The sequence below is a fragment of the Sturnus vulgaris genome, chromosome 3 (assembly GCF_052056855.1).
Source record: "Sturnus vulgaris isolate bStuVul1 chromosome 3, bStuVul1.hap1, whole genome shotgun sequence".
NCBI classification, from domain to species: domain Eukaryota; kingdom Metazoa; phylum Chordata; class Aves; order Passeriformes; family Sturnidae; genus Sturnus; species Sturnus vulgaris.
The window spans coordinates 39,055,826-39,076,067 of NC_142245.1; the positions used below are offsets into that span (position 1 = coordinate 39,055,826).

Here is a 20,242-nt window from a genome sequence, read left to right on the forward strand (position 1 = left end):
ACTTATGCTAACTCATATATTCAGTAGAGTAGGTATCATTTTTCCCTTATCTTGCTATCCAGCGACACCCATTTTATCTACTATTTTACTCATTTTCACTACCACTGAACTCATTCAGGAGCATGTCCAACCAGAGTCACAGTCGATCTTCAGAGATCAGCTGTAAGACTTGTTTCCTCAGCAAGAGAAAGTTATGTCAGTGTAATTAGAGAAGTATTAAGAAAAGAAATTCAATCACTTTTGATGGACAAATGCACTTGTTTTCATCCTGTTTACTGCATTTCAATGTACAGTGACATGGAATTACTTTAACATAAACTAAAACAAACATGTCAAGTGAAAATACATATCTTAGCACAGGTTTGTAACAATACAAAAATGTGTTTTCATTGGTGCCATTTTCCATGCAGTATTCTTACATTTACATGCCAGTGTAGTATCACTAGTATTTAAAAACTTGCACTGGGAAAATTATTATTCCCTTAATTGTGTACATTTTCAACCATTTTCAAATGTTTGCACACAGCTCCCTTAACATGTCACAGATATTGGCAGAACTTAACAGATTTTGAATGACTTTGATTATGATGTATTTCTTGTCATTTTCAAACCACACTGCAAATCAGCATCTTTTTGCACCAAGTTCATAACAATCATGCATTAACAATTTAACTTGACTTTTGTCTATTTCCACTATGGGACTGAATTTACTTTCTATGCATTTGCCTGATCCTGCCCTGGATTTTCCCTTTATAGGGAAACTAATTTTGCTAGTAACTTAGTTGATAAAAAACTTAGTGCATCACAGAACAATTCACACTAAACGTTTACCATAATTTATCATTGTGCAACAATTATACTGTTATTGCAATAATTTACTATTTCAAAATTGCTAGGCTTTAAAGTAAACATATAGTCAAGTTTACTAAATGAAGCTTTATACAAATGCATTCATCAGGAGGAAGAAAGAATTTCTCTGAAAATCTAAAAAATTTAGAACCCTACTGGTGTCTCTTACAGAACAAAATAAATAACAGACTCTAAGACTGCCTTCAGAAACTGTTTTGTCTTCAGAAACAACCTTTAACAACAGCTAAAGAATTAAGAGGGAAGAGAGCTATCAATGATCATGAGTTGCTAAGTTAAAAAGCAAATATAGTAATTCTAATAAATAAATTCCATTACAGTTCTATTAAGACTGTAATGTACCAAAAGCTTTGCACTCTCAGTGCAGACTGTCAATAGAAAATATGTGAAATATTTTCCTTATACTGTTGTCAGTCAATATGCTTCTATGACAATTCATTCTACACCATGGTTTAGAGAGAAATATAGCAGGTGTCCCTATTTGTTATATGTACACAAATGAACATATTTCTCCAACATATTCCTCAACCCCTCCCTTGTTTTCCCAAAATTCTGTACCCATATGCCCCTGAATGTGATATACATGAAAAATATGATTATAGAATTTGAGAGTAGTACCTTGCCCCAGATATCTATTAAAAATAGTGTGTAAACACTTGCCATCAAGTTCCATCAAGATGTTTACTTGAATTACACATTTTAGCGATCTGATAACAATTTCTATGGAGCTATTTAACTGAGGAACTGAATGGCTCTCCAAGACATTAGCCAGAACAACAAACACTGTTCCATATTAGATCATTACGTGACTCTATGAAGTACCATAACATTGCATAAAGTTTTCTATATATTATGACAGGTTGTCTGTCTTATGGATAGGCCTTAATTTTTCATTGATTTCAGAAATTATGTCCTGGTACATTTGCCCAGTACTGCTATTTTCAATTTTTCCCAAGTTCCTGCACATGAAATTATTCTGTTGTGTGCATATTAAGGTTTTTGCTGCTGGGAAGCTTCATTCTTTCTTGCATATTTTCACTCTTGTTTCTCTATGTTGTAAAAGCCAACCACATCTTTCACAAACACTTTCCCTTCCTTCTCCTTACTGAAGCACAAGATGAGCCAAAGCACCGGCTGCTCAGCAGAGAGCAACAGCTGAGTTCCTCCCCGAACCATTCCCTTAATACCTTAATTTGTTCACCTTGTTCCTTCAGACCTCAGGTCTCTGCTGAGAGGATGAGGCTCGCTAATTACTATGATCACTTGTGATGGTGCCTTTGCAACAGAGATACATCTCCAAAACAACTGGATTGTGACCTCCAATAACAATTCTCATAGGTCACTACACTGCTATCAAATGGCAAAAATATTCAGCTATTACTAACCATGCCTGAAGCAAAACTAACCAGAGATGAAAATGTTTTGTCTTTCGTGTTTAGGCATTCATTTTAAAAGGAAAAGAAAACAAAGTCCCAGTCACCCGAACCTGCAAACATCTATGGGAGAAAAAGCACACTGTGGGCTTGCAAGTTTCAAAAGTCTCTTTGAACAACTTTTAAAAAACATTTGCTACTCTGCTTTTCTTGGAGATTGCAAATAAATTCTAACTTGACAATTTAAATTTAAAATACTTGAACAAAATTAAATTCATTAGCTATCATTCTGCATTGATTATATGCAAGTATTCATAGTCAGGTTTCTTCAGAATATTTTGGAAGTGAGGTTTATGAAATTTCAGATATGTTACACTTGGATACCTGACACACCAAAACTACTGATTAATCCGAAACCATTTAAACTTTTAAGTCTTTGTGTTTTGCAACATGAATAAAATACATAAGTGAAGAAATCTATAAAAACAGCTCATTGTATTAATCAAATTGTAAATTAGAATGGCAGAGAACATACAACATATAATATAGACCCTATTGATAATATTCTGGAATCTGCAGGCTTCAGGTGAAATGACAAATGCAAAATGAAATTAAGGTGGTTTATTTTATCCCACGAGTATCAGGAAATGCACATTATTGAAATAAATTCAAATCAGAAATGAAATTCGCTTGTGACATAAAAATTCTCATTCGCAGCTGTTTCAAAAACTCAGACATACCACAGAGACACATGGGAAAATGTAAAAAAAATTAAAAATCAACAGCCAGTCAATACATTCCTTTCTGTTTGTCCTTTCTGTCAACTACATGCTAAGCAAAAGAATAACATAGAAAAAAACCTCCGTGTCATAAAGAAAGAAAGGTAGGCAGGTTTTATTCTCCCAGATGAAGAGAAATTCATTATTGATGCCCAGCATAGGAGAGGAGTGAGGTTTTATAAATTCCTCCTCACTTGTCCCCTGCTGGTAAAGGATATATCCAATGTGACAGTGCAGTAGCATTGCCAACGCACCCATCTGTTCCCAGATGTGCTGAAGCTGGAAGCTCTCACTGAGATGCAGCTGCAGTGCAGATCTTCACAGATTCAGAGGCAGAGCAGTAAGAACTGTGCTGCTGTCCTGTCATTGCCATAGGCAGCTGCTGAATTCTAGTGATTATAATTCAAGAGAAGGATTAAGGTGACTGAATTTCATGTGCAAGGCAGATCTTCAGGTAGCCCATGGTACAAGTCTTTGAACCTGAAATCCACAGTGTGCACCTCAGAGGAAATGAAGGTCACTTATTGGCATTATCAGACTTGGTTCACGTTTCAAAAGATCACCAGAATTCTCAAAAAAAGTTTTCTCTGCATGGTTTTGCTTGTATCAGAACTCAAATATTACAGCTGTAACAAGAGTATTCTATAAGTTACCTTACTGGGGACAAGAAAAAAAAAAAAGCTAAAATCAATTAGTAACAGTTCTTTGTTTTATATCTAATTTCCTGCTTTAAATAAGCGATTCTGAAGAAGTCTCATTAATTTAAAGAACATTAGGGAATAAAGCAGTAGACATTGTCCCTAATGGTCAGAGTGCTTAGACAAAGTAGACTTAATTCTTATCAAAATCTTTTTCTACTCCTCCTTGAACTACTCAAGGTCTATAAAGACAATAGAATTTAACAGAGATTTGGAGCAGAGACCACATTATCAAGACAGGTCACAGAGAGGGAAAAAATACTAAAAAAAAAAAGCTGAATATAGATTTAATAATTTGTTTGGATTATAATTGCCCAAGGGGTAAATTTAGGATCCTATATCCCAGAAGCAAAGAGAAATAGCAATTATGAGTCTAGAAAAAGGTGCTGTTTACTCTTCTGAAAACTTCACATGGGTAACGTCTTTTAATGGACATGGTCTTCATTTTCATCTCAGAAAATAACAGAAGGTCCCTGGTAAAATTCTCTTCAAGTAACAGCAGAATTGACTTGAAACAAATTTGTCCTACAGCTTCTTCTCTAAGAAAATGTTAACAGTTCTCAAACAAATCAGAGAATATTTCGAGTTGAAAGAGACTTACAAGAATCAAGTTCAACATTTATGTGAATGGCCTGGGATCAAACTCCCAACACTGACATTAGCACCATGCTCTAACCAATTGAGCTCATTGGTAGCTCTCTAGCAAAAGCTGAATAGTGCAAATTGTCTCCAGTTGTAGCACTGGATTCAAATAATCAACTCAAGATTCTGGAATTATTTGTAATTTGTAAAAGGTTTTGAATACCATGGCTGACCTGCTACCTCATCTATTTCTTGTCATAGTCACTGCTATATTCCTCCTCTGATATTCCTTCCACCTTTTTTTTTTAAATCCAGACTGCATTAATACCATATATCTTTTAAAAGAGGAAAGATAAGGCAAATTACTTCAGGTATCCCTAAACAATATTTAAGCTGTAATTTGAGAAATACTTCAAAGCAACATACAAAATTAATGCACAACACAGTATAACATGTAGGTCGATAAAGAACATGGCACACCTATGTCAACAATAACATCATAAAGATCAACACCCAAAATATGAAATCAGATGAACCCTAATCCCTATAATAAATTTGAGGAGATTATTTTCTTTTGGCATATAAAATCCACAGGTAATAGCCACAAAAGAAAATAATTCACATATGTATTTATTGAGAAATAAATGATTCTATTCTTTACCAGTTTAGGAACACTACCCTGTTTAAAAAAAACCCAAACACCAAACAACTCATGTGTCTCAATTCTGAATCTACCATAGAGGACACGAGCAAGGAGCACTGATAGGAGAATGTCACAAACTACTACTGGTGGGGAAAAAATTCCAACTCGTACTAACTTCGGGAAAAAAGAGACTGGAAAAGATGGCTTATTAGGAGGTACTGAGAAGTTTAGGATGCCCAAAGTAATCCCTTGCAAATCAGATTAACACACAGCTATTCCCAATAACATGCAGCCATGCATTCTTTATTGTCTGAAGGAGAAGAGAGCTGCCCATTGAATTTCCAAAAGGAATTCCTATACTACATTCACTTTTTTTCCCTCTCACTACTGACCTTCTCCATTACTCTCCTGCCCATGGAATCGAATGTGATCACAGTCTGAACTGATTTGCCTGGAAAGAACTATGACAAAGACGTTACATCACAGTTACCCTCGAGGAGTAACTAACATATGCACTATTATCACTACTAGCACAAGTTCTCACTTCCAACTCCAGTATTAGAAAGTCCAAAGAGCAGAAAAACATATAAAAAGTTACACTGTTTAAACAAAGCAAAACATTTCTTTGTTCAAGGCTATGAATCAGGGATTTTTCAGACTAGAAAAAAAATCTGATAACACAACACCAAGTACTTCTCCTTCTGGAGAATTCTTTCTACCTATTAAGTGACAGTATGTCCTATATATCTTTTGCACTTATCTGTATCTGCTGAAAGCTAAAAATAATGGTGCCTTTAGGAATTGTACCCTACCGAGTTCGTGAAAGATGACGTGAGGCATTTCTGTTCTACACATTTTATTTTTACACTGCTTAAAACTGCTGTTATTCCTGAGCCTGATTTATGGGTACCCTGGGGTACTCCTAACCCCTTTTGATGTTATTTCTACTGGAAACAGTTGACAAAAGCAGATCTTCCCTCGAGGATTGCACAGTTTTAGTATTTGTTTCAACTTTCAGCCATTTGCTCAACCTATTACAGCTTCTTCAAAGACACAGAATAGCAACCCAACACCTTGAACACTACAGAAAAAAAAATGCATAAAGGCTGCCAATTCACACTAACTCTGCTGTAGATAAGCAGAATACATTGGAAGGCATTATGCTACATGGAATACTGCCTATGGATTTAGCATAGCCCTACAAGGGTGTTTGGCTTTCAATTATTTCACTCTAGTGGTCAGACCTGCATGAAAATATTTATATAAAATAGAAACCCAAGACAATCTAAGTGTATGTAATGTAAACTTAAGAATAAAAACTGGCAATAGACTAACACAGCTTTCACTTTTTATTTTTTCTATATCACAGAGTACACTACTACTTTATGTAAGATTTTTAGGAGCTTTGCAAACCTTGCTAAAGCCATACAAATGCTGTGCCAAGAATCTTGGAGCTTAATTACTCTGCCTGTGGTGGACTAACTGTCAATGATAAATTGATGGAAACACCTAAGTGCCATGGTGTATGTTGCTGCAAACAAAAATATTTAAGAAAAATGCAAATATTACCTCATTATCATATTTTCCTGTTTAGTGTCTAGTTGTTGGTTTAGGGTTTTTTTCAGAAAAAAAGGAAGAAAAAATCTACTTGGAAGATCAGACACAATTTTTCTATTGTACTACAGTGAAGCTAATACAAAGTAATAGCTAATGTACCAAATACAGTTAATCCTCTTTTTCACTTGAATGCTACAGAAGGATGAAGGTAGGTTTCACAAAATCCTCTAAACTGCAGAGTGCCCTAAATGCTACTTTTCAACTGCATAAGCGTATTAGAAAGTAATTGCCAGTGCAATCACATAAATATTTAACTGAAGTAAAAAGATTATAGCTATTTATGCAATTTCTTGGAATTACAGACAAATATTACAAGAATGTTAGGTTGGAGAAAGGAATTAGAAATTTAAAAAAGAAAAACAAAACCTGAGGGGAGACTATTAAGTAGCCCAAGATTTTGCAATGGCCTTCTTTTCATAATTGATAAATGTTTTCATTGTACAATCTCACTCTTTCCAATGGTCAAAACTTACACTTGACCATCCTTGCAACTGGTAAAAGACAAAATCAGAAGCTAAACCAATTTCTTGCACAGCTTTAACTGGAAAATTATTTCATCCACCCAAAGATACATCTGAAATTCTATTTTAACAACTTGCAGGATTTGCCATACAAAAAAATAAAATAGTAAAATAGCATCTTGGGTTTTTGTATCATGAACAAATGTCTGATATTACACATAAGTGCATAGGAGGCTTTTATAGCTTGAAAAATAATCTAAATTCTGAAAGATAATCCGAATTTAATGTACGGATACATTCTCAAAAGTTTAGAGTTATCATATAAATGTGTATCAATATTTTGACATGATGGCACAGGAAAAAATCTTACATTTTGCTTCTTTTAATGATGTTACTCAGAAAAGGGATTTTAAGCAAGCTTTTTCCTTATATTTTCTTACTTTTTTTTAAATGGTTGTTCTGTTTTTTTTTGTTTAATCGAGAACATAAAAACATAGTCAATTCTCAGGAACAGACAACTTTTCCTGCAGTCCAGAAATACTTAGAGTTCTTAAGAACCCTGTGGACACAGGTCCCAGAGATAGGTACTGTTTATCCCAAAGAGCTCAGCTATTCAGCAAGTTTTACCCCTTTGTTGTATTTAATGTAGTTCAGTGAGCTCTTCTGAAACTTGCTGGGCCCCACAAAGGAAATATTGGGGTATGAATGACGCTTTTCCATTCCATGTTACTGCTAAGATAAAAAGTGTACTTTCACTGCAGATCTACACAAGTAACTCAAGCTGGCTATGAGGAAGCACCAGGTTATGGAGCTCAGTCATTTCCATCTGGCTTGGGATTGGGGATCAGCCCTTGGCCCTCTTGTACTTAGCAGTACAGACATGCACTAGGGGTCTGCACTTCAGTAAGCCAAATCATTCTCTTGCCCAGGGAATTTTTAGAAGGGACAGGAGAATCAGTCACTTTTGAGTAGCTGAGTCTGTACCCTTACTGCAAAATCCTGACATACCAATTTGACAGACTGATATTTGGTCTTCGTTTAATCTGTAGCTAGGAGCCAGTTCTGTAAATACACCACAAAGGACACTTCCAAAACCAGCTCTTTCCAGGAGACACCCATATGAATATGTACAGAGTTCAAGTGTCCTTGCTAATTTCTCCCTTCTGACCAACAGCTAGCATTTCAAAATTCTCTTTACACTTTTGTATAAAATATCTCCTAATCAGTAGATAAATGTGTTTCAGGTAATTCTTCACTACAATGGTAGCTGTATTTTTCGGGCAATTGGCTTTTAATCTGTGCATTTGCAAGTAATGGATATCCTTGAACGTATGTGCTGAAATACCACATGCAAAGATGGATTACAGTATTTCAAACTAAAATAAACACAAACATGAGAACAGATGCATTTTACTTTGATTTATAGAATGAACACCAAGAAGTGAATTTCTTCAGGAACAGTCTGTCCCCCTCAAAAATCCAGTTCTTTCCCTGGCTCTTGAATACATATCAGTAGAAAATATCTACACACTTATGCCACTATCTTGAGCACTCGATGTTTTAGTGAGAACTTAAGCAGTCAGATTTCCACCTGCAACATGACTAAGGTACAAAAATATGAACTGCAATTTTACCAGCAAAACAAATAACACACTTGAAAATATGACCCATTTTTCACCATGTTACCAGGGGAAAAAAAACCCAGCTTTTAAAAAGGAAAATGAACAAAGAAAAAGAGGCTCTTTGGAAGTGATAAGTACTATGAAGCACTGAGACTGTACATCTCTGACAATTTTTGTTGTACTTACCTAATATCTGTGCATGTTATACATGTGATAGAGCGGCTGTTTGTTGTAACGAGGTTCAAAGCCACAGATGTTTCACTGTCAGTGGTTGGGTGTGCTCCACATTTAAAGTAGAACTCCTGAAATATTGAAGGAGAGATAAAGAGAAGATTACATACCTGCTGCTCATGTCCTTCCTTTATCTTTGGGTAACTGACATTTTAGAGAACAGACAAATCACCACTGCCAACAGCAAAGGAGGACAATCATTAGGAAAGGTTTACAAGGGATCCCTTGCAAAAATACCAGTCTAGGTGTGTATTTTGTTCAGTGTCTTTTATAGCAAAGAAGATATCAGTGTGACACATTCTGTGATCTTCTGGATTTATAAAAAAGCAAAGAATCACTTCATCTAGACTTTTTCTAAGTATAGTCATCAAAGGCAAAATACAAACCAATTTCAATATGCATTAATATTGCCACTATCTTTTCTTGTTACAGATATTACCATTTTCTGAACTCCACAGCATAAAATTTTAGCTCTAAAATAGTGAAGTCTGGCCTTGCTTTTGTGATGTTGGAAATCTTTAAGATACAATTTTACCATCATAATAAAGGAAAATTCTACCTCTCTTGTAGCCCGTATTACATTTGCAAGTATACAGTGTTTGAATCAAGTTGCTTTAGCCTCTTAGACTGCCTTCATTAGCATAATACTTTTCACACAAATGTGTGTTTTGTTCTGTTTTCCACTGCACCCCAGGGAAGGCCATATGAAGCATACTATTCTTTGATAAGATTTTTTTACAAGAAATTGGTCTAAGTGTCCAAATCACTCTAAGCATATGTAAATAAAAGCGGTCTGAAGACACATACTTTGCGATAGGAGCTGCAGATTAAAGTTTGTAATTTCTTTGTTGCTGTGAGACCTTCTTTCCAGTGACAAATTGTGGAGGTTTGCAATGAAAACAAGGTATAAATGAAATGTGAATTGGAACGTAAGGGTATAAAAACATTGGATGAAAGTATAAGAAGGCATAAAAGAATGACAATTGTTGACAACATCAAGATCCTAATATCACAGTTTATCCTCAAGAAACCTGGCCTTAGTAAAAAAATACTAAAAAAACAAGGAAAAAAACCCCACACAAACTGCAACAAGAGAAGAAAAAAAGACAGTGAATAAATCAGCAGCATTTCCTAATGACTCTTGAAGGTGTGACAAGATGAAGGTAAAAATATTACAGCTACTGTCAAGTTTTTTGGAATGAAAAACTCACATCCAGGCCTCAGCATCAGGAACAATCCAAAATCCATGAGAAAGTCATGCCAGGTATTTGCTAGTGTCACTCCCATTTCCTACCTCGACAATCTGGACACATATTACAGCACTCACTAATACATGAGTAAAAGAGAACATGTGGATGAATGGAAAAAAAAATAAAACCAGTTTTGTTTAATACAAAATCCCCTTTCCCTCTCTACAACTCTGCATGATTTCCTGCAGTACTGTACTAAAAGCAGACTCTTACTTTCTCAATACCTACAGCCTTGGAGTAGGGAATTCTTTGCACAACAGCTGTCATTTATGTTTTGGGTTTTTTCCCTCAGTGGTGATGATAATTTAGCTATATTGTGTATTTCTGCATAAGACAAATACAGTACCACGCAGTACCGTGCCACTCTAAGGTGGAATCTGGTAACTGGGATATGAGAAGCATTAATGTAACCTTCCTCCTAGGTTAGTCCCTCCTGTTTGTCACAGAAGTGCTGACATATACAATAGATTCAGCAATATATTCACACCCTGCAGTAAGTGAAGGACACAATGCCTGAAGCATGTACATGGCAAGAGTACAGTTTAAAGGGCAAGTCTGTTCTTTAAAGCCATTGTTCACAAGACTTTTGAAATAAGTCACCAGTACATGTTTCTACACAGCTAAATTACCTTTGTGTCCTGTTTCATAACATCAGGAAGTAGTGCCAGGCAAGAAAAGATGCTTAAAGTCATCCTTAGACAAGACTTCAGACTTCCCAAGTTTTTACTCTTGTTCAAGGCACAGATATACACACAACTTTTAAATATCAGCTTAACTTGAAGCATTTCAGCTTCAAATGAGTCAATGGAACTACACGTTTATCCAGTATACACGATAACCTTACGTAATCTGTAACTTCAATTTATTTTCAACCTTTAAAAAATGTATCCATTGATCTTTGCATTATTTGCTAATATGTTTTGGAGCTTAAGTTTCTTTGCCCTTTAATTTGAGTTTATTTTGCTTGAATTAAATGTTAAGAAGGATTTATTTCAATGCAGAAGATATATAGTTCTTTGCTTCAGTACATCTTCTCACACAGCTAAGAGAATATTGACAAATCACAATTTCAGAGCAGGTAAACTATGGGCAAGAAAACACACACAAAAATTTGATAAAAGTATTTACCCATTATAATAAGAATTTATTTGGATGACAAACAAAAAGACTAATAAAGGTATCAAGCTCTGAACTAATTGAAATAGGTTTAGACCTCTTTTTCTCTCTAATGAGCATCTGTTTGGTGATTATAATTGCTTGTGATAATACCTCACGATGGTTCTTGTCATAAAAGGTATTTAATGAAGAAGGTAAATAAACCCATCCAATTCTTATTCCACAGAAAGACAGACAGAAAGGGAAAAATAGTCAAGAGTCTTGTGCTACAGTCCCAAAATACTTCTGCTGTATCATTAGGAAAATTACTTCTCAATATTTCTGTTTATCAGTCCAAACACTGCTTTAAGAAAACTCCTCTAATTAAATTTATGATGTGCTTCAGTGTTGCTGAATTGAGAACATTATGGAACGTGAAAACACTGTTTAATATAACAAAAGAAAATTTTGCCACTTTCCAAAACTATCCATTCAAAGACTCCCTGCTTGACTAAACTGCAATTAAAGAAATAGTAAATCTTAATATTAAATACAAACAGAACAGAGGGCTCATTAAAAGTACAAGAAAAAAATCCCTCAAGATTATGTGTCAAGTATTTTTTCAGAAGAAATCCTGAAGATTAAAGAATAAAATAGTTATTCACAACAGATATGTTGAGACTAGCAGTATACCCTTGGAAAATCAAACAGTATCAAACCACACAAAGCACAGTTCTACACAATCAATGCAATAGTCTGTCTCTGGAGGTCTGAGACCTCAGTCTGTGCTGGGAGTTCAGAAGTACAGGGAAAGATGGGAATGCAATATGCTGAGTGCCTGACAGTTCTACAGTAGTGTGGACTTCATTTTCACATTTTTAATATGTCTTTTTTTCTGCAGTAATACACATTCCATCTGTTTAAATGCTTTTAAAAGTCATGAAACCAATTAATTTTCCAGCTGCATATAGAAATATATGTTGCCTGGTTTTGCACATTGCATAAATACACAATCCACAAGTATTTATTTGTTCAATCTACAAGACTTTCCAGAGACTTAACATACTTTTTTACGCCAGCCCATATACCTGTGGAGTTATCACTATAGATAACACATCAGAACAAGTTGCTTCTCAATTGATTCCAGCAATGAAATTACTGAAAGCAAAATATAAGAGGGAGGAGTGTAGCCACTCCTCACTCTTCAGTCTTGCATTTCACTAAGCATGTAAATGTAGCTATTCTTTTATTTAGTTTTTCACCCGGTGTATGGAAGCCTAAGGAAGGAAAATGGCCAGACTTTTTACTCCAAATCATTTATGTTTTAATGTTAATCTCTGTAAAGGTGTATACATCTAGGAGCCAGCCAGTTTAAGATTCTAAATTAGTCTCAAACTGTAAAATTCATACAAGCAGTAGTTACTTCTTAAAATTGATATCAGAATGTCTCTAAACTTATGCTATATGAGACAGTACTTTCATAATGTTGACTTCATAATTAAAAAAACCCCAAACCTTACAGAATAACACAGAAGGAATGAGCAAAAATTCATGAACTCTACATCAATATCTTACTACTTCTAAAATATTTTAAAATATAAGAAATCACATAATTCCTTCTTTCTGCACATGTGTTTTTAGCTACAAAAATCTCTGATGATTGTAAGTATTGCTGTTCAGCAATAAGTAAGGATGTCAAGGAATTACTGCAAAAGAGAGACAAAATTTAGTGCTTTTCTTAGTTCTAAAAGTGAGTAGTTTTATGGTCACCTTCTACTGCAGTGAATACCTTTAGATCATTTTCTTGCCTAAAGGCATAGGTCCCATGAAATTGTGAACATTCTATTTAACACTATAAATGTCTTCCTTTTGGCAGTGTATCTGATAGATTGTTATTCAGAGAAGGGAGCAGGCATCACTCTTACGTACTCTGTCATTTTCTTCACCCCTGTTATCGCTTTTGTGTCATGCAACATCATAAAAAGTGCACGAGGGAAGAAAAGGTTCAAAGATAGATGGTCAATATTAGCTACTTTTTATGAAACTCAAGAAAAAAATGCTCAAATTTTTCAAAGCCCCCCCAAATCATCTTTGATATTTTACCAAAAGTATCTCTCTGTAAACTCTGTTTTTTCAAACAAACCAGGGGTTTACATATCCCTAACTGCAGATGATAACAACTGTCTTCTATATGGTCAAGTAACTAACATAAATAAGATCAAAGTCATACACAAACCATCAGGGGGAAGGCAGTCTGAAAAAGGCCTAGGAGAAACTTTACCTTTTTGATATATGTTCTCAAGTCCAGTTTACACACTGTAAGAAAAAAAACACTAGTCTTTGCTAAGTACCACCAAGATAGCCTGCACCTTGACATACACATAAAAATATATAAATAATTCTTCCCCTTACTTCTCATTCTGTGCTGTGTAAATTGGCTTAACTAAGGAAACTCAGGCAGATTTCTTATTCCCAATTCTTAACAAGCTACAAAAGAACCTGATGGTATTTTTTCCTCAGTTGTCCACACATAAATAACATGTTTATTTAGGATTGATAGGCAAAGCCATTTATGAATGCTTTATAGCCATTGAAGGTGTGGTTCTAATTTTTTTAAATTATCAGTAAACTTAAATCCCATTTCAACTATATCACCGTGAAAGAGAAAAAACTTGAATACTATTGTGGCACCTCCCTGTAATAATGATTTATTTGCTTTTGAAACTGCAAAATTTTAGAGGATCTGGGGACAGATTGAAGGAGGCTCACTTCAGCACAGTTGTGGAATCAAATATTTTTTCTGGGATGTTCTGGGAAAGACAGAGCTTTACTTTGTGCAGAGACATTTCCAGGTTCCCACATCTCAGAAGAACTTCAGGTAGTGGTTTTCCAAGCCATATAAATGACAAAAACAAATAAATTTAAGACATCACTGTCTACATATGGAAAGTTATGTAAACATATGAAAGTTATGGAAACATAAAAAAAAGTCAGAACTACACTGGCTAACTACCATGAGGAAGGTTGTAGAGCCAAAGAGCAATTCTTAAAGATTTAAGTCCTAAATGACCTTGTGATAGACTTGCGAATGCATTACATACACAAGACTGCTCCACTTTCCTGTGTGAGCAAACAGTATTTTGATTCTCTCTGGTTACTGAAAGATATCTTGCTCAAAACAGTGGCAGTTCCCCCACGCACCTCACTAAATACTACCAAGAGCCTCCAATCAGGTACTGAGCATGGTAAGCATCACCGAGTACCATTTATTTGGTCACTGATACTCTGCATAGCTTGGCTTTGCTAAGCAAACACTGAGACCTAAACAGCTGTTAAGATCACAGGAAGAAAGTTATTACCCAAATAGCAAATATTTTCAATAGAGTTGGGTTTATGCTAAAAAAACCACATAAATAAAACAAAAGCATTCCTATAGCTACATACATTTTAAACAAGCAAATTCTTCTGTCTCTATGTTTGCAATTCACCTGGAGCTGTTATTATTATACTTGTAGATGGGAAGTTAACCTTAGACTCTGCTCCTGTCATCAGCACTATTTCCTTTTAAGATGCTCTCCATTCAAGAACATTTTTCTCCTACTTGAGCTTCCAATCAAAATTAAACCGTTTCTCTGTAGATTTCCTGTGATTCGTAAACTTGATGCTTCATGATTCTTAAACTTGACCAGGATATCACTGATGTATATATTATTCCTGAGGGCAGCTGACTTCCCTAAACTGAAAAATGCAACTTCCCCTGGGCACAGCTAAGTGGATCCCCTCCTAGGCAAACTAAGGATAAATACAGCTCTCATGCTTCAGTGGTTAAGGACAAATGAACAGTTAACTCATTTTAAAAAGAAAAAAATTATGCATAGTATTAAATTAGCATTTAAACTGAATCAGGTAAGTCCTTAAGTCTGTTTCAATATTTAAAAGAAATACAGGAATTGATCACTATATACAATATAATAATGCATGATTAATTTGTAATTTTCTATTAAGATTTAGCAGAAAAATATTCAAGGTTATTAAGTGACAGTGGATTTGAAGTTCCTTAGGACAGATTTTAGGAATACTTCAATGCAATTATTTAATATGTTGCTCGCTTAAATAATTTACATACCAAAATGAATACAAATATCTAAAAAGCATAATCATTACACTCGGACAACATTTCTTCACTGTAAAAAAACCCCACAAACTTAAAGTAAATTTTCCTGTTAGAAAGAGAAGACCCTGTGAAAAACTCAATACCTGATCTCAGACCTAAGCATTCAGAATAGAATCATAAAAATCTGCAAAAATGAAAAGACAAGCATGTCACCAATAACAGCATACTTTATGTACATTTCTACAGAAATTTCCCCATCCCTTCCACCTTCAAATTCACAGAATCCCTGCTGTTGAACATCCCAGAGATGGCAATTCACAGATACTATCGAATGTGTGGACTTCAAAAGAAATGCCTTTATAGGATACAAGGAGAAAATCTGATATTCCAAGAGATCAAATGCTATATAATAGTCCTTGTTAATAAACTGCCAATAACTAAGCTGACCTCAAAGATAAATTGAAGTATCTTCTGATGCAAAGAAAGTCAATAAAGTGCTAATATATTAAATTTAAAATATTTGTTAGTACTATATAGTTATTTAATTTGGCAAGAGACAAAAGCAGCAGAACAATGTGGAAGAAATATGAGTATCTCTCTAATATCTGCTTTCTGACCAAACCCCTTTGCCCTTCTCAAAATGCCTCTGGCTAACAAGATCTGTTATTCATAATAAAAGCTCTTTAAGATGAGTATCTTTTGTCAACTCTTTGCTCGGGCTCGGTCTCAATGAAAACATCACCTTTGAACTGTGTGAAGGATGGAGGATGGAGGTAGTGAACTTTTAAAATTATTATTACACTTTTGAGATAAGTAGCATTCAGGAGCAGAAATGCTATCCTCCTGTGTTTTTTCAGACTTTCTCTTCTTTCCAGTTGTAACACTTGCAATCAGAGAAAGAAGTGTCAGTATCTCTTAGAATATTTCCATTTAATTCTTGGTTGACTTTAATTAAATTCATATAAGAAAAATATTAAAAATACACAGTTCCACTTCTTTGTTTCAGAATTTAACATATTAACCATGCCTTTTATTCAGTAGGGAATATCAAAAACAATTTGTTGCATAATAATTATTTGAACAGAAAGCCTTTGATATGGAAAGTATTTGAGTGTAGCAGGATTATGGGACAGGAAATATACATACTACTCATGAATTTTTACAAGACCTAGCATTTTAGTTCTGATCAAGTCCCTTAAAGCCAAGGTTTAGGAATATAAAAATGTATTTAAAACTCATAATAAATCATTTTCATGAGACATTTTTAGGGATAGAAAATAGTGACAGACTATTGTCATCATACCCAGATCCCACTTTTATCCACATTCTTAAAAAAAAATGAACAAAAACCAAGCTAAAAAACCCTGTTTATGTATTTATTCCCCTTGCCAAGTAAAAAGATTTCTATCTTTCATTTTCCACACTTCATTGGAAGAACAGAGGTATTGCTTAAAATTTTTTACTAGGACAGCTATAGTACCATTCAGCTTTATTCAGACATTTAATATGATATAACCAATATAATTGATGATTGAAAAAAAGCTTGCTTATCTATTGTCCACACTAAAACCTTGTGCAGTTAGTGATTTTTAAAAAAAATCTAAACAGAGGAGAAAGTTGTATTTAGGATTAACATAACTGGCATGATGGGCTATCAACGTACAAGTTTATGACACCTGGTTTCTGAAGAGAACTTGAAACTGTAGTTTTCTAGGAATTTTCTGTATAAGGAAAGCAATAAGAAATGTAGTACCTATCTTATAATTTTCTTTTCCTATCTTCTAGAAACAACATAGTGGAAAAATAGAACACAAGTGCCTTAGGAATCCCTTAGCTGCTGCTGCCCACACAATACTACTTCAACCACGCAGGGAAGTACTTTGCGGGAAAGTGACTTTTCACATTTTTAACAGCAAAATTTCTCACTTGCTTTGGTCATCTATAGGCAAGCACACAACACACTTGCTTCTTTTCTCTGCAAGTGGTGACTCAAGCTCGAACAACTCTGTCACTAATTCTGCTGTCATTCATTCAAGTAGCAGTGTTTCCATGACACAAATGCAGAACACAGCTCTTCTATCACACATTTTCTCAAAGTATAGACAAAGAAATGAAGGCTGCAGGGCACTGTGTGTCCTTACAATTGATCTTTGCCTGAAATGTTACTTTGTAGTGGAATCAAAGGCCCTATAGATAGTCAATCCCCAAAAATGCCTAACTAATAGGTCACAGGTACTGTGACCTGTGGCACGTAAAAATAGAGTAAGATAGTTTAAGTAAATAACTTTTCAATCAGAACAGCCATGCTTCCATATCAAATAGTATGAAAGCTTTACACATTCCTTTCTCTGAAAGAATACAAACCCTTCCTCTTTCCTCTTCTCCTAACTTTTTTTATCCATACCTCTATCCAATGCTACCTCTGATCAACACTGACTTTTGGGCTGAACCAGATTGCAGGTTCTCACAACGTATTATATCCTGAACACTAGTGCTGATTCCTAGGACTAAAACTTTCCCCTCAGCCTCTCTTTAAGTAGAACCCAACTGCCTAAATTTGTTATCAAGTGTTTCCTGTAGAGAACAAACCCTTTACTTTGAGCTTAATTTCCTCTAACAATCAGATTTGAATTTTTATTTGATCAAAAGCCATGAAAAGGGCTCAAGGAGAGAAGAAACTAGAATGCTACATGATAGCAGATACACAGGCTGTGCTTCTTATGGCACAAAAAAGTTGCTTGCATACACAGGTTTGAGTGACTTGTTTATCTTCCAAACATGTTAGCAAGCATTTAAACACAGTAATCAAAGCTTCAAAATAACTACAGAAAAAAAATCTAAAAAGTACAAGAAACAGGACCCCTAAACTTGATCTATAAATATTGCATAGGTGCCATTCCATTGTAAGGGCTCTCAAAGAAGTTTCAGAAGCCCACAGAGTTAACAAATCACAGTGCCAAAGTACATAATTTCTTTAACTGTTACTTTTTCTTGAGTATTCTATATGGCAGGAGTCTTTCCATAGTCTAGTCTGTTAGTACTGATGGTTTTTCTGCAATATATACAGTAGATCTTCATCCATCTGATCCTGTCACAACTGAAAAATTTAAGTTTTGTCCATGCCTTGATATCAAAGAGATTGGACAGGTTTGAAGCTTCAAAAAAAAAGTATTTTTAACCCAAGAGTCATTTAAAAAATTACTGTTATTTTTTGGGTTTAGGTTTCCAGCCTTTAACTAATATCACCTATATCCTAGAGCCTCATGTCCATCCATTAACCGTATAGACAATCTACAAGTCTCTAACACAGCTGAAAGACAGTACTAAGACACCTTTCATTTAGCACTATGACTGCCTCAGGGGGAACATCAGTATTTATGTGATGACACTGGGCAGACAGAATTAGGCTGTAATACTACAGGAGTGGCTCTTTGCTTCATCTCTGTGTCTCCAGCTTTGAAAAATTGGACAGTTTGTCCTGTCATCTTCCCAAAGCCTGCCATAGATCAGGATATGAATGAGAATGAAGCAGCTAAGACTGCCCAGTTACGATGGAAACAGTGTGAGGAGGAGAGGAAGGAAATGGCAGAAATGTTATTCTCTCCCTCTGTACAAGGTATGCCTGCCTTCTCAGAAGATTCAGAAATGTTTGGCACCTCCTGCATATTCTTTGAATTGACAGCAGGGGGTATTTTAATTCTATTTGACACCCAGAGGTTTGTGGCTTTTCTTTTGATTTATGTTCTTTGTGATGATAATACATTGATAGCACAACTACAGCCTTAAGTCTTAATAGAGTTCTACTAAATCACTGAGGTTCATGCTCCTAATTTTCTCCTTTTTACAAAAATGCTAAGGAGCATGTCTCATGTCCTACCAACAGAGGTAATGTCTAACCACATAGAAAAAGACACATTAAACCTTAACACTTGAAAAAATTTTGCAAAGCTTTCCCAATAGTTATTTTTTCCAGGTTTGTTCCAATAGTTTTTTTTCAGGTTTGTCAAACTGCCAGAGTTGATGAGGTTGGGATTAATTTTAGTAAATTTAGAATTTTTTCCTTTCCTCTGGTTTCCTAGTTTAAATCTTTTCTTCTGCATGGACTGAGAAGACAGATGGAATATTTGTGAAGTAGTACACAAACTGAGACTTTCTTAAAACAAAAAGCAATCAAAATATTCTGCACAATAGCCAAAATATATGATACACAGAAAAAGGAGCAATGATGCCAAATATAATCACATGAATACATTAATGCTAATAGTTGATTCATATTGCCATCTTCCAAGAAGGGGAGAAGACTATGCACATGTTTAGTTAATTTTATCCTATCTGTTTCAGCGAAGTAAAACCTGTATGTAACCCTACACAAGGAAGAACTTTTTCTTCCACTTCTGTGCAATGAGATAAAGAGGTTTTATTGGCAGGATTAGTATTTTAGTCAGTATTTTAAATGGCAAAATTTGAACTATAATATCTAGCATAAACACCTCACAAACTTACAAAGTAGAAATATATGTCCAGTGTTTTACACGACTCACACATTAAAACACACAAATATCCACAGCGTTGCTATGGAGTTGAATAAATCCCTATCTAATAAAATGGCACTATAGCCTAAACTCTTGAAAAGCTTTCCCCAGAGGTTCTTACAGGTTAACAGATGCTCTTGAAAGTTATAGAGGGCTGCAGGAAATGAAGTAGGTAGAAGGGACAAACAAACAAAAAGTCCAAAAAAATCCACTCTTCTCTTTGGCTAATCTTGTACTGCAAAATCTCTAAGGTCTCTGCAGCAAACTGAATTTTCTGGCATTTAGTTTTATGCTGTCACCATTCTTTTTCCCAAGACATTTTCTATACACAATATATAGAGATGATCTAGATGCAATATATATGCAAGATGAGCTAGA

General features: G+C 34.9%; 1 protein-coding gene across 1 annotated transcript in view; it reads right to left on the minus strand.

The window, feature by feature from the left end:
• The window catches only part of PRKN (parkin RBR E3 ubiquitin protein ligase), a 671,877-nt gene that overhangs the window by 332,831 nt on the left and 318,804 nt on the right, over positions 1-20,242 (minus strand). The window contains exon 6 of the mRNA XM_014875951.2: positions 8,829-8,944. Within this exon, the coding sequence (XP_014731437.2) occupies positions 8,829-8,944 (116 nt within the window). The remainder of the gene's footprint in view (positions 1-8,828; positions 8,945-20,242) is intronic.